We start from the raw sequence: 15,311 nt of genomic DNA, 5'->3' as shown, positions 1-15,311 counted from the left end.
TCAAGTCCGCTGGAAAGCAGACTCCAGGAAAGCTATCTCTACGGATTCACAAGGTTCTATGTGCTGGGCCCAAGCCCCTCCCCACCCCCAGTCTGCCCTGTACTAATTTTTAACCACTAAAAACCCTAAACTCCAAGACTGCAGAACATCTCTCAGTTCCTCCCCACCCCACACTCGCTTTCACTTCTAGTTCTCAGTGGTTGCCATCCTTCACCATCTGGAAGGTAACCCCAAACTTCATCCCCACCTCATCACCTGATGACACATTCTTAGATCTTAGGTAAAAGGACCCTTCTTCTGGGAGCCCGTTCCTGTCCTGGGCCCAGGCCAGTCCCCCATTCTCATAGACCCTTGCTTAACATACAGCCAATGTCCCATTTCCCAAAAAGAGAATAAACCTAAGGGGCATAGAATTGTTTCTGCCCATGCTCGTATCTGTCCCCCAGCACCCTCCCCTCATGCACTTGAGTTATTGAGTAAATAGCTATGAGTGAAATCATCAGCGTCTCAGCTACAGATAAATTCAAATAGTCATGCACCCCATAATAGCTGCATATGCGAGGGCGGTCCCAAAAGTCTCTAATGGAGCCTAGGTGTGTGGTAGGCTATTCCATCTAGGTTTGTGTAAGTGCACACTCTGATGCTTGCACAATGAAATCCCTGAGGACAAATTTCTCAGAATGTATCCCCATCATTAAGCAGCATGTGACTGTAACCACAAACCCCAGCCAAAGCCACCCTTACTCAGCAGTTGCACCATCTGTCCTGTTGTGTTTATAAGGGTTACAGACCAGTGTTTGGGGGCCATCTGCCAACTATCTGGCAACCTGGATGAAGTAAGAAGGAATGAAATTCTTCCCAGGCTGGCAGAAACTTCAAGCGTGGCAGCCGATGGGGCAAGGGAGAGCCTCAGAGCCTCTGGGTGAGTAAATGAAAAGCGAAGATTAAAAATGAGATCTTGTTTTTCGGAATGGGTCTGCCAGTTATAGATTCGCTGACTTGCTAGCTCTTTTAGAAACATATTGCTTGAAATGTTACCAGGGCCTGAGCAAACTGAACTGAATCGGATAGCTATTTAGGCTGGGAAGTCAGATAGACGGGTTCAGATCCAGCCTTTACCACTCAGTAGAGCTATTTTTAAACTTTTTCCCAAAAGCACGTCCATTTCCAAAAGAATGTTCCCTTGCTAATGGCTGCATTAAATTGATTCTGAATCCTGGAAGTCACATTATGCTATGGGTGCCCCATGAAAAAATACACATGCAAGAACTTGGGACTGAACGCGCAGCTGTGCTTGTCACGAATGTGCAGGGAGTAAAACAGGTCACGTACTGTTTGTCAGGAAACTGGGTCAAAACCAGAAGAAACTCTGAATTCCTGTCAGTGAGGCCAGCAACCCCCCTGAAAAGTCAGCAATCTAGTTCCACACTGTGTGCAGAAAGATAAGAGCCACTGGCAGGTACAAAGGGAATGAGATGGGGCAGGATTCGAAGAGGGAGCACTCACATCTGGTTGGGAGAGGATGGAAGGTCAATGAAAAGGCAATCGGCCTGGCCAGCCAGGTGGTTCAGTGGTTGAACATTGACCTATGAACCAGGAGGTCATGGTTCGATTCCCAGTCACAGCACATATCCGGGTTGCGGGCTCAATCCCCAGTGTGTGGTGTGCAGAAGGCAATCAATGATTCTCTCTCAGCATTGATGGTTCTCTCTCTCTCTTCCTCTCCCTTTCTCTCTGAAATCAATAAAAAATATTAAAAAAAAAAAAAAAAAAGGTAATCGGGCTTTTAACTAGAGCTAGACTCTGGGGTCTTTTTATCTTTAAAAACTCCATAAGACAATAGTAGACAACCCCATCATGTTTTCAGAACAACCAGCCTAGCTTCTCTCCTAATCCTATCTTCACTGCTGCCATCAGTTCTACACTCCCTGCCATTCTTCCCTTTGTAAGTTCTTTTCTAGTAGAAAAGGCGAGAGGGGAATATTGTCTGTTTCCTCTAGGCCCACCAATCTCCATCAATCACCCAAATACTGTGAGCTATGGCCTTGAATTCGCACTTGACCCAGGAGCTAGTAAGTGTCATTTCAGGTTTTTTAAAAGCCATAGAAGATAGATGTTGACATGATCCGGCAGCTTCCTCTCCCCAACCACTGGCCTAATCTTTCCATAGTGAATGTGCCTCTCCTGCCTCCTAAGACCGGTTTACTAGTAGGGGACGGGGTGGGAGTGGGGGAGCAAGACTTGAGCTGCCTGCCTGTGCAGCAGCTTTTTCCATAACTTCAGAGCCACTGAAATGGTGTGAGATCAGTTGACAGGAGAAAAACACTCTTGAGATCTGCCAGATGGTACTTGAAGGAGAAAACTGAAAAGGTGAAAAACCTGGGGCATGCGAGACTCATCCAACAGGCCCTTCCCGCCAAACAACTTTCCTTGACTTCTGGAACCATCACTCCATCACTGTTCGCACAAATGTGCCAAGAAATGCAAGTAAGCTACAGAGTGCCCGCTCACCAAATTCCAAGGAAAAAGCATGGTCAGTTTACTCTTGCAGCCTTCCAGAGGGTCTGATGGACTCAGTTCCAGCTGTCACTCCTTTGCTCTGAGACCTTGAACGTTCTCCAAGCCGCTCTGGGCCTCAGCTTTCCCACCCGTGGGAGTGGGATCACCCTGCAGGGCTGTAGGTTTACAGACAGTGCCGGACACAGAACAGAGCTCCCTCCCTAGCATGCAGAGATTCACTGCACAGCCTGACAAGTTGCTTCACCTTTCAGAACCTCAAGAGGTTTTTTTCCGCCCAGAAAGTGGAAGTGGTAAATCTTCAGGGAACGTGTGTAAGATGTCACATGGTGTTTTATGCCTTCTTTCAGGAACTTGAGTAGGTCCGAGCAGTGGCACCAAGTGGAATGGTCAGTTTCTGTACTTGTAATGGGCGATATTGGGGGTATTTTTCTCTCTAGACAGGACATGAAATTGCCAGAGGAGCAATCAATCTAGGGTTTGGGAGATGAAGGAAATCTGTGTGGTACATAAAAGATGTATGATAACCTCACTTCTGAGCATATGCAGAGTGGTTAAGCAGATACAGGTAGTCCTCAGGTTACGTCGGACTCGACATACGTCATTTCATGGTTACGTTACAATCTCCCATTTACAGTATTTATAAAAAATGAAAGTTCTGTCATTTCGACATATGTACATATTGCTTTGTTATTTATTTATCACTAGAGGCCCAGTGCACAAAAATTTGTGCACTCGGGGGGAAGGGAGGGTCCCTCAGCCTGGCCTGTGCCCTCTTGCAGTCTGGGACCCCTCGGGAGATAACGCCCTGCTGGCTTAGGCCTGCTCCCAGGTGGCAGAGGGCAGGCCCAATCCCTAGGTGCAGCCCCTGGTCAGGCTCAGAGCAGGGCCGATTGGGGAGTTGGGGCACCACCCCCTGTCATGCACAGAGCAGGGCGATCGGGAGGTTGTGATGCCACCCTCAGTCACGCTCAGGGTAGGGCCGATTGGGGGGTTGGGGCACCGTCCCCTGTCACACTCAAGGCAGGGTCGATGGGGAGGTTGCAGTGCCACCCCGTCATGCACAGAGCAGGGCCCATCAGGGGGGGTTGGGGAGCTCCCCCGTCACACACAGAGCAGGGTCAATCAGGGGGTTGGGGAGCTCCCCCCGTCACACACAGATTAGGGCCCATCAGGGAGTTGAGGAGCTACCCCGTCACTCACAGAGTAGGGGGGATCAGGGGGTTGGGGAGCTCCCCTGTATCAGGCACAGGGCAGGGCTGATCAGGAGGTTGGGGCGCCTTCCCCCGTCATGAACAGAGCAAAGCTGATAGGGAGGTTGTGGCCCCGCTCCCTGTCACACACAAAGCCGCAGGGCGATCAGGGGGTTTGGGCGCTGCCCCGTCACGCTGATCCCGGTGCCGGGAGGCCTCTCGGCTCCGCTGATCCCGGTGCTGGGAGGCATATTACCCTTTTACTATATAGGATAGAGGCCTGGTGCATGGGTGGGGCTGGCTGGTTTGCCCTGAAGGGTGTCCTGGATCAGGGTGGGGGTCCCCACTGGGGTTCCTGACCAGCCTGGGTGAGGGGATGATGGCTGTTTGCAGCTGGTCACACACCCTTCAGGGTGGGGGTCCCCACTGGGGTGCCTGGGCTGAGGGCTGAAGCTCGCAACTGCTCCTTTTTTTCTTTTTTTTAATTCTGGGCCAGCTTTAGCTCTGAGGCCTCTGCTGCTGAAAGAAGGTATCTTGTTTGTTTGGGTTCTATAATCGAAACAATGTATAACTCCAGCTCTGAGATCCCGGCTCAGCTCGCTGAAAGCAGGTTTCTGGGGTTTTGTTTAGCTTCTATATTTGTAACAATGTTTCAAACTGCAGGCTCAGAGGCCGGCAAGGCAGGCGGGGAACGTTGGTTTCCTCCCTCACCGAAGCAAGCAAGCCTCATGTTAGTTTCAAGCTGCCTGGCTGCCGGCCGCCATCTTGGCTGGCAGTTAATTTGCATATCACCCTGATTAGCCAATGGGAAGGGTAGCGATTGTATGCTAATTACCGTGTTTCTCTTTTATTAGATAGGACAAGTAAAGGTCAGGAATTATCTTTCTCTTAATTTTTTTTTACTGTTTCACTTCATTACTGCTATGTGCTCCATGTGAGTGACGTAGGTGCTTATGTAGGTGGGTTCTGACTTAAGGCGAAAATCGCTTTACGTTGGTCCGCAAGAACAGATCTCCGACATAACGCAAGGACCTACTCTACTAAATCTGTCTGCCAATCCGAATCCTGGCTCTAAAACAGTGATGGTGAACCTATGACACGCGTGTCAGAGGTGACATGCGAACTCATTTCGTTGATTTTTTTGTTAAATGGCATTTAAATATATAAAATAAATATCAAAAATATAAATCTTTTACTATGGTTGCAAATATCAAAAAATTTCTATTATGTGACACGGCACCAGAGTTAAGTTAGGGTTTTTCAAAATGCTGACATGCCGAGCTCAAAAGGTTCGCCATCACTGCTCTAACACGAGTGAGCTGGTTCTTTAACCTCTCTCCCTCATATCTCGTAACATAAAGTTGTTACGAGGATTAGGAAATGTAAATGCAAAAGTGATTCTTTCCTTCTTGCCAAGATGCAGACCAAGAATATTTCCTAAGTATGTGTGGGAATGTGTGTGCCACACATGCTAATTTAATTTCCTCAGTGAAATTCTGCAAAATGTCTGGGTCAAAGTACACACTGCATTATCAAAAAGGATGAACCAAAGAAAAATGCATGACAAAGTCTTTACTTTTAAATGATTATCAGTACACCAAGTAACAACATGTAACAAGTTCTTGAATTCTATCATCTAGTAATTTGGATTAATACTAAAAGCAGCCCAAACAATTATACTACTATTCATTGTTCTAACCCTTCACCAGAAAGGACTACTCGTATTTTAAGGCTGGCTGCTGCTTTACACAGGTTACAAACAACTATTTACTACTTTTTCATAGATAAAGCCCCTGACCTTCAAGAAAGCTTAAGGGAAAAAATTAATTTAATCCCTTTCTTTCTTAAAAAAAAAAAAAAAAAAAGTGTTTCTTACCATGTCTAAGAAAGAAAAAGTCAGTATTGTTATATATATTTATATGTTGCTTCAGTTAAAAGGCATAGAAAAACAAAGTATACTCATTAACTTTCTAAGAAATATGAGGTAAAAAGATGAAATCTTTGGATAAACTCTACTCTAAGTTTATAGAAAGAAACTAGATTTGCTGTTCTCCCAAAAGCAAAAGGACCTACTATACAGTACACAGAAATAATTTAATGCCTTTTCACAAGATTATAACTCAAGCTTTGCAAAAGCTTCATATTCCATGGAGGCATATAAGATGCCAACCCATAGAACAGGTGCTTCTTTCTCTTCCCTATCCACTTATGCGGTAGTTTTCATGGATTTCTGGCCGGATGTCACACACAAAGGCCAAGAGGTTGTCCAGGACTTCATCCCTGTTCTGCCGGAAGTAGGTCTGGAGGATGAGCATCTTCTCCTGGGTTTCCTTCTCCATTTCAGAGCTGCAACTGCCGTGGGATCCCAGAGCCTGAGTCGAGGAGTAATGACACACAGGGAATGTTAGGAACCACATCTGGTAACACAGTCTCATTAGTGAATGTAAACAATCAGCATTAGGCAATGGAGCCTCCTGATTGAAGAGCATGCAGGAAGTTGGCATTCCCATAGTTAATGGGAGCAATGCTTGATGCAATTACTTGGTGGCCAACCTTACCACATCTATCAGAAAGTAAACTGCACAGCATTTCCGCTGCTAGGAAATTATCCCAGAGAATGACATATTCCCATCTCTCTAGAGCAGTGGTTCTCAACCTTCTAGCCCTTTAAATACAGTTCCTCATGTTGTGACCCAACCATAAAATTATTTTCGTTGCTACTTCATAACTGTAATGTTGCTACTGTTATGAATTGTAATGTAAATATCTGATAAGCAGGATGGTCTTAAGCGACCCCTGTGAAAGGGTCGTTCGACCGCCAAAGGGGTTGCAACCCACAGGTTGAGAACCACTGGTCTAATGTGTAGCCTACAACTGGAATGAACTAAAGGCCCAAGGACTGAAGCCTAGTTGAACAAATGATGGTGCATCAACACCAGAGCATACTCTTCAGCCATTTAAGAGATAAGGTAAATGTGCACAGCAAGAAGAAATGACCTGTAAAGCATGCAGTTTAAGGGGGAAAAGGCAAGATACAGAGTGGTATCCGTGTAGTTGGTATAGAAGTTTCCTTGTGTGATTTTAAATGGGGGACATAAGGTGTGTTTTTAAAAAGCTCTTGGCCCTGGCCAGGTAGCTCAGTTGATGAGAGCATCGTCCCAATACTCCAAGGTTGAGGGTTTGATCCCTGGTCAGTACATATACAAGAATCAACCAAATGCAAAAATAAGTGGAGCAACAAATCAATGTTTCTTCTCTCCCTTCCTCTCTCTAAAATCAATATTAAGAAAAAAAACTCTAAGAAAATAATAAACACAAAGGCACAAGGGGGACACAATTTAAGAAGAATATACAGAGTTTCACTATTACTGGTTAATTTTTTTGTTGTTGTTGTTTTTAATCCTCACTTGAGGATATTTTTCCATTGACTTTTAGAGAAAAGAGAAGGGATAAAGGAGGGGGAGAAACAAACACCGAGAGAGACACATCGATTGGTTCCCTCCCACACATGCCCTGATCAGGGCTGGGGATCAAGCCTGCAACCAAGGTACGTGAGTGCCCTTGACTAGGAATTGAACCTGCAACCGTTCAATCACGGGCTGACGCTTAACCACTGAGCCAAACCTATAGGGCTAATGTTTTAGTTCTTAAGTTTACCAGTAGATTCACCACTATTATGAATACATAACATCTGTTCTTTCGAACATAAATATTCTAGAATACACAAGATACTTTTAACAGTGACTCTCTCTGAGGACTATAGGTCTGGGTTGGAGAGTAACTTCTCACTGTTGCCCCGTTTAATTGCTTAAATATTTTACTGTATGGCTATCTTACCCCTTCCATTTCCATTCACAATTTAACAAACACTGATTGCTAACATTTATCTTCTACTGCCTTCACAGTATGGCTGGCTTTTTGTTATCTGCTGTACGTTACTAGAGAGTGACCTATCTGGTTCTTGAAGACATAACTTTTTTGTGTCTGACCCTTTGTATCTCCTATTGTCGCCTCACTACATGTTAACAGCTATATCCCTTTCTACCTGTACAACACAAGAGAGTTTACAAAGCATTCTCTCAGATGTTACCTATTCCTCCATAACCAATGAGGAGGCTAGCACTCGAAACCAAGGCTCAAAGAGATCAGGGTGAACACAGTAAGATTCAACCCTCGGGCTCTTTACCCTATGCAGTACTAGAACTGTTCATAGTATAGGAATACCTTGAAGCATTTCATAATGGTTAGTTCAGTTGCTACATCATATCTTTTAAAAGTCCATAACCCCTACTGGGGGGATGAGGGGGCCACTAGCTCTATTCTGTGAATATAAACTATATGCCAAGCCCCAGTACACAAAACTGAAGTTACACTGGAACACTGTGTACAACACCGATACTCTATAAACAATTACAGCAGTGATGTAAAAATGAGATGAGATGGCTGTCCTAACACAAGAGTATTTCTACACCCTTCTGTGGGCAGTCTGACAATTTACAATCTGCCCCAGTTTAAGTCAGAGAAATATTTTAAGTTTTAATAACACTATCATCACCCAATGCAAAGACGAATGAAACTTTTGCTACTTACTGCTATGTGCACCTGGAACTAGCAGAGGCCACCATGTAGAACTTGAGAATGAAGCCCACAAAGCCAAAGGCAGAGTTGAGCGATGAAATTGGCGTCCTCAAATCATTATTTAAACTTCCGGATCAAAATCAAGTTAGCCTTTTATCTGGATTGTTGTTGTTTTTTCTCTGTGTGTGTTTTTTGTAAATGTTGAAGTAATGCAACTTATCCAGCCACTGAGTAGGCTGGCTAGAACTGGCACAAACTCCAAATTACTCTTGCATACACTGTCCCCCCTGCCTGGCCATGAGCACAGTCAGGCAAGGTCTACGGGTATGCCCGGGGCTTTTAATTCATTCCATTTTGTTTAAACTTGTTTGAATTGTTTTCTGTTACCTACATCCAAGAGTCCTAATAGAATTTCTTTGCTCTGTGAAGCCCTCCTCCATTCTTTCCCCTTTCCAGAATTTTCCTTGCTTCCCTTGTACTCTCTGTGATGTATTTTTATACTATGATTGTATACATCTTATGCATGGTCATCTAGCCTATAGCTGGTGCGTGTCTTTACTCTAACATGAGGCTCCGGAAGATTTGTGTGTCTCTGCCACCACACTGTTCAAGCTGCATGTTTCCATGACTTGCATTTCATTGAGTCTCCTTGACCACCAGCCCGTAAGCTAGGCTCCATGAAGGCAAGGACCATGTCTATTTCTGTTCACAGCTCGGCCCTTAGCATCTGCACAGGACCTGTCACATGTTAACTGTTCAACAAACTTATTAAATAAATGAATAAGTGAATACTAGGACTCACTATTAGTTAAAAATTGATCACCCTAAGACAGTGGTCGGCAAACTCATTAGTCAACAGAGCCAAATATTAATAGTACAATTGAAATTTCTTTTGAGAGCCAGATTTTTTAAACTTAAACTATACAGGTAGGTACATTGTTATTAACTTAATTAGGGTACTCCTAAGGCTTAGTAAGAGCCACACTCAAGGGGCCAAAGAGCCGCATGTGGCTTGAGAGCCGCAGTTTGCCGACCCCGGCCCTAAGAGATTCAGCCTAAGCATCCAATAAAACATACAATAACTAACATTTTTAAGATCCAATCAGAATGAGCATTACCAAGCTATGCTGGGTACTTTGAGAGCCTGGAGGGAAGGGGAGGAGAGGGAAGTCTCAAGAAACCAAAGCAGTAATGAAAATAAATGGGGCCCACCGCAGCTTCCTTGGCCTTGAATTCCTTCTCCCTCTGCAGGCGGTACTGTTCAATTTCTGCCTGAGCCTCTTCTTTGGCCTGCTTCAGCCTCCGGTTCTTTCCTGTTTTCAAAAGAAAAGAGCTACATCAGGAAGTGGTCAAAAGACAAGAGAAGGAAGCAGAGACTGAGATGGTAAACAAAAAAGTTTTAAAATAGTCTCAAGAGACATGCAGGGGAGAGAGGGAATTCAGAGGTAACTAATAGTATAGGTTCCTGCCTCCTGCAGGCTTTATTTAACTAGAAAATGACTAGATAAAAAGAACTGCCATTAACGACAGACAGTAAAAATGATGGGGAAAAATTTTGGAATGTGTAAGAATATTCTCCCAATCTCAACTACTACAAACCAACATCAAATAGGTGACATTAACCATCTAAGGAACTCTTCCTCTTCCCAAGAAGTAAACACATAATTATGCTGTTGATTAAGATTGGAGCTCTGCTTAGAAGCTTAGCAAGGAGACTAATATACTCCCAAGGGACAGCAACCTCTCCTCCCTTGCCCTCCAGGCTCTCAAAACCTAACTAAATGAAAAGATGATGTCACACTGGAAACTAAAAACCATGCCCGTGCACAGGCTCTCAGGAATGAAAGTGGTATTGGGAAGGCATCCTCCACAGAGAGCACTGGACAGTAAGACTGCACAGCATCTGAGAGGTGAGGAGACACAGGTGGTCTGTGAAAGGTTCGGAGTGGGCCCGGGCGGCGCCTACGACATGAGGCTCTAATGTAGCAAAAAGCTTTCACTGCAGTCCTCTGGGTGCAGAAGGGCTGAATGGACAAAGGGGAGTCAGCGGAGAGTGCAGGGAGGGGGAAGACTTTTATCAGCTATTGCTGGCTGCAAGCAGTTCGGCTGGCTGACATAACCTTTGTTCCTCCCACTGCCAGGTGTCTTCTGGTTACCTGAGCTATGCGGTGTTCAAGGCTGCAAGCTTTCTGCAATGTATCTGCTAAGCACAATAAGTTTTTCTCTGCCCTGTTTTATTCTTCTTAACCCTTTCAGTCTGGTTTGTAGAAGAGACTAGTTTAATACACAGATGGGAAAATTCTCTAGGTTCTAACCAAGCCTGTATAAAAATAGACCCCAAGACCAACCAACAGATAACTGTAATCCTGTTCACTAACTTTTCAGATACCCAAACAGAAAAAAAAGGTCCTAAGCGAACAATTTGAACATCTATTTAAGATCAAAAAACATCCTGCATCTAAAACTAAGCTTTATTATACATCATTGTATATCAATTGCCCAAATCTTACTCAACTCATGTGAACGAATGAAATTAAATTTAACCTTCCATCTCCTAATTAAGAAATTGCGTGGAACCTAATGACCCCATGATGGGGCAGTCCGAAACAACCAACAGATCTCTCTCTCTCTGAGCAACCCAAGACTATTTCTGTATGTATATTTACTTCAGTATGGCTTAGGGCAGTGATGGGGAACCTATGACACGCGTGTCAGAGGTGACATGCGAACTTATTTTTTTGGTTGATTTTTCTTTGTTAAATGGCATTTAAATATATAAAATAAATATCAAAAATATAAGTCTTTGTTTTACTATGGTTGCAAATATAAAAAAATTTCTGTATGTGACACGGCACCAGAGTTAAGTTAGGGTCTTTAAAAATGCTGACACGCCGAGCTCAAAAGGTTCGCCATCACTGGCTTAGGGCCTACTGCTGTCCTCTGCTCAAACCAACCTGTATCCCAGTGCTCCACATGCTATCCTCCTCATCAGGTGTATTCAAAGCCTTATTTCAAAGCCAAAGATCTTTTCCAAACGAACAATCTACAAATAACATTTATGCACCAAAGATTACGCAGTAGCTCCACATAATTTCACAATACCACTCTCCTGATCACTCCCAACTCCTACGGCTCCCTGAATTAATCACTTAATATAGTCTCTGCCTATCAGCAAACATCTTCAATGTTCAATTTTGATAGTCTTCTCTGAAAACTAAAAATATTTGAACCAGAAATTATATTTATTTTCAATCTTGCTTTTAGTGGACCTTATATATGGAAGCCAGTGTTATGTTTCATTCCAATGAAATAAACCACAACACAATTTTTAAATACATATATATTACGGTTCAAAGCAACAATTTAATGAAAATGTGGGTTGGACCATTTTACCACATCATGTATCGCCTCTTTCCAATCCCTAACTGGGCAAGTCAATTATAATTACAAATCAAGGCAGGCAATAATTTTCCAATTTTAGTTCTTCTCAATACTTCTGTTGCTAGTAATCACAAAATCTGAGATTGCCCAGCCAGTGTTGCTCAGTGATTGAGCGTCAACCTGTGAACCAGGAGGTCGCGGTTAAGATTCTAGGCCAGCCCTAGCCAGTTTGGCTCAATGGATGGCTCGTCCGCCTGTGGACTGAAGGGTCTCGGGTTGAATTCCGTTCAGGGGTGCATGCCTGGGTTGCGGGCTCGATCCCCAGTGGGGGTATACAGGAGGCAGGTGATTAATTCTTTCATCATTGATGTTTCTATCTCTCCCTCTCCCTCTCTGAAATCAATAAAAAAAGAAAACATTTTAAAAAATAAGGTGTAAAACATGACCCATTTCTCCAAGGCACTCAGAATTATTCTTACCATGTTCCAAGTATTTGTTCCTGCACTTGCCCCAAATATTCTTATATGCTTCCCAACAGATACAACTTGTTACTGATGAGCCATCACATGACTAATTGTGGGATGTCATTCTGGAAATACTGTATCAAGAACATAATCAGAAATATTCTGTGAAGACCACAGAACTTCCCAGTCACCAGAGCAAGATTGAAAGGCTTGCTCCCATCCCCAGTTCCCTCCAAGAAAACTTCCCCTATGAAATATAGAGTATCACATAACCACTCTTGTAAGTACAAGAGCCATGTACTTGGATTGAAGGGTGTAAGTCTTATACTAGGGGAAATACCAGAGAATTACTAAAATACGTATTTCTTGGTATTTTATCCTTGCAAAACAATGGAGCCTTCTACACCTCAGCTATGCTTCCCAGGATATGGTCAAGTCATTTCTCTCCGAGCCTCATTTTACCCATTTGTAAACTTGGGATAGAAATATCTATCTCACCAGATGGGAAACTGAATGGATAAACTAAACACAGTCCCTGATCTCCAGTTGTTTAATCGAGTGACTGGAGACACAGGTTATTGCACTACGATGACAGACATAGCACCTGGGAAGGACTCCTAGCCTAGTCTGAAGGGAGAGGGTGAAGCCAGGGAAGGCTTCTTAGAAGAACTGCCTCCATTCTGAGACCGGAAGGAAGATTTAGGGTTAGAGAACAAACCGGGCAAACCTCTCGCCACCAGCGCAAACAGCTATGCAAAGGCCGCAGGGACATCAAAGAAGGGAGGCGCGTACCTGTGCTATTAGGGGAGAAAGCAAGAGACCGATCCCCAAGCGCCTCCAGCACCCTAACAAGGAACTGGGGCTTTGTTCTGCAGGCATTCTAAGCGCCTGCTGCCGGTAAAGGCGGTGGGACAGTCAAGGGGGTGCGAACCGCAGCCAGAACGGACTGCAGGAGAGGAAACTTCTCCCACTCACCGGTCTAGAACACAGACTAGGTCTACCTGCTCAATTCTTTAGCAACCTCTCATTTCTCCACCCTAGCCCTCCCACCTCGCCTGCAATTGACCTACCCAGCATGGGCTTCCTCCCCTGGGATTCTAAACACCACGATGATGGAAGCCACAGGTACGTCCTGCACCGGGCTTGGCACCTATCAGCCACATTTTAAAAACATTTAAGGACTCAAGGATTTAGCCTGCTATGGGAGCCTCAGAGAACCTGATGGCCTGGACTAAGATGGTGGCGGTAGGGACGTGGTATGAAGGTGGCGAACGAAGGTGATGTGGCAAAGAGGACTCTTTCTAGACGGAGCAACTGTGCAAATGGTGGCTCCCTTCACTGAGATGGGGCACCCCCCCCCCCCACCAGAGGAGCAAGTGGGAGGGGGAAAGACAATGAATTCCGCCTGAATAACCCGTTTTACACGCCTCCCAGACACCAAGAAGGACGTCCGCCCATTGTTATGTCTCCACGCTCGATCTATTACCCGACAAGGCAACTTCCCGTCGCCCCCCAAGCCTTCCAGAGCCTCAGATCCAGGCCTTCGAGTCGCGCAGCTTCCGCGATTGGAACCACCCCTCCGCCCCGCAGTGTTTCAGGCCTCACCACCTGCCACCTCCCGCGGCCTGGCCGCACTCCTGGGCCTCGCGCCCCGCCCGGCCGCCCCACCCCGAAACTCACGCTTGCGGGCCTCGGACACCTTCTCGGCAGCCCGCTTCTCGGCCTGCAGCAGCTGCTGGATGCCCTGCGACTGACTAGCCATGGCGGCAGCGACCCCCAAGACGAGAGCGGCCTAAATCCGCTCCGTCGCCCCGCAGGTCAGCTGACCCAACCGCCAGAGATCTACGCATGCGCCTTGCTCCCGCGCCGCCGTCTGCCGTCACGTGATCGCCGCGTCGCCGGGTCAGCTGACTGTCTGTGGTGTCCTGTGACTAGGAGGGGCGGGGCGGAAGGGAGAGGGAGCGTCTCTACTGCGCCTGCGCGGGCATTGTCTTCGCTTCTTCCGGTCCACAGTCCCGTCCTCTCCATGGTGTCTCTCCCTCAGCTGGTAGGATCGTTGTCGCCGCCATGCCACGTCGTTATCGCCATGATCCCTCCCTTTACACTGTTTGACAGGGTGCCCACGTTACGGCCCAGCGAGGAGGGGCCAAGCCAAGTGATTTTACTCTGCTCTGCACACTGCTCTATTCTCCCCCTTTCTGGAACTTTCCTGGGACAACTATATTATCCGGGAGATTAGGAACATGCTTGCCAGGCTCTGGAAGGAGCCTGGATTGGGAAAAGGAAGGGCGACTGGGACTCAAGTCTGCCTCTGATCTGCTCTGTGGTTTGGGGAGGACATGTTCCTTTTCTGAACCCGGGCTCAGGAGAGGATTGAACTGTTTCCATAAGTATTTCGTGAATGCCTGCTGTGATCCTAGGGCGCTGATGGGAGGTGCGGAGGATACAGCGAGAGCAAGACAGACAAGGGGCGCACAGTTTATGGACCAAAAAAAAAAAAAAACCCGATTAACTAAAATTACAAGCTGATAAACACTGAAGGGAAAATGCAGGGTGCTTTAAGAAGGAATAAGGAAGCCCACCCCCCCGCCCCAAGGAAGTGGCATTTAAAGTGAAATCAGAAGAATGAGAAGTTAGCCAGAAAAGAACAGTGGGGTAGAGGTGTGTGTTGGGGGACGGGGGGGGGGGGGGGGGGGGGGCGGGGGGGGGCGGGGGGAACCTAGGGGATCAGGAGGATAGGGACCAGGATGCATGGATTGGGGGAGGGGGCAACTTGATACAGAGCCATGCCCTACCAGGATCAGAGACACTGGAAGCCAGTGGTTGGTTTACAATATGACAGGCACTGTTTTAAACACAACTTACTTCTGACAGCAGCTTTGAAGTAGTATTGTCCATCTTAAATCCATAGTGACAGAACTGGAGCTCAGAGAGGTTAGGTCACTTGCCCAAAGTCACACTCCTGTTAATTGCCAGGGCTGCAGGTGAATCAGGATGCCGGGTGAGGCCAGTTTGAATCAAAAGGAAAATAAGTCATTTAAAGAAATGAAGTTTCTGTTCGGTTACGGTTAAGCTATCCTTCCCTGACATAAGAACACGCACTTGACTGGTCTCTGGGATTTTTAGGTCTAATCAATGGTTTCTTGGGATGACTGGTCGGTTTGGATGTTCTAAGAAA

At 45.8% G+C, this 15,311-nt stretch overlaps 1 protein-coding gene and 1 non-coding gene across 2 annotated transcripts; both read right to left on the bottom strand.

Moving 5' to 3' along the window:
• Positions 1–5,267: 5,267 nt before the first annotated feature.
• ATP6V1G1 (ATPase H+ transporting V1 subunit G1) lies at positions 5,268–13,984 on the bottom strand. The gene is made up of 3 exons (XM_036329798.1): positions 13,814–13,984; positions 9,501–9,601; positions 5,268–6,082 (listed from the first exon to the last, which is right to left on the bottom strand). The coding sequence occupies exons 1-3, from the start codon at positions 13,893–13,895 to the stop codon at positions 5,909–5,911; spliced, it is 357 nt and encodes a 118-aa protein (XP_036185691.1). The 5' UTR covers positions 13,896–13,984; the 3' UTR covers positions 5,268–5,908.
• LOC118667794 lies at positions 8,485–8,620 on the bottom strand. The gene has a single exon (XR_004971386.1). It is a non-coding gene; the product is annotated as a small nucleolar RNA SNORA58 (small nucleolar RNA).
• Positions 13,985–15,311: the final 1,327 nt, after the last annotated feature.

The sequence above is a fragment of the Myotis myotis genome, unplaced genomic scaffold (genome assembly GCF_014108235.1).
Source record: "Myotis myotis isolate mMyoMyo1 unplaced genomic scaffold, mMyoMyo1.p scaffold_m19_p_12, whole genome shotgun sequence".
Lineage (NCBI taxonomy): Eukaryota > Metazoa > Chordata > Mammalia > Chiroptera > Vespertilionidae > Myotis > Myotis myotis.
This window is presented reverse-complemented; position numbering and strand designations above follow the sequence as displayed.

Bases quoted from the DNA above. Each gene is read 5' to 3' on its own strand.
- ATP6V1G1 (XM_036329798.1), bottom strand. From the start codon at position 13,895: ATGGCTAGTCAGTCGCAGGGCATCCAGCAGCTGCTGCAGGCCGAGAAG. The intron at 9,602-13,813 runs GTGAGTTTCGGG...TTTTGAAAACAG, and splicing joins GGTGTCCGAGGCCCGCAAGC to GAAAGAACCGGAGGCTGAAG. The intron at 6,083-9,500 runs GTGGGCCCCATT...TCCTCGACTCAG, and splicing joins TCAAGGCCAAGGAAGCTGCG to GCTCTGGGATCCCACGGCAG.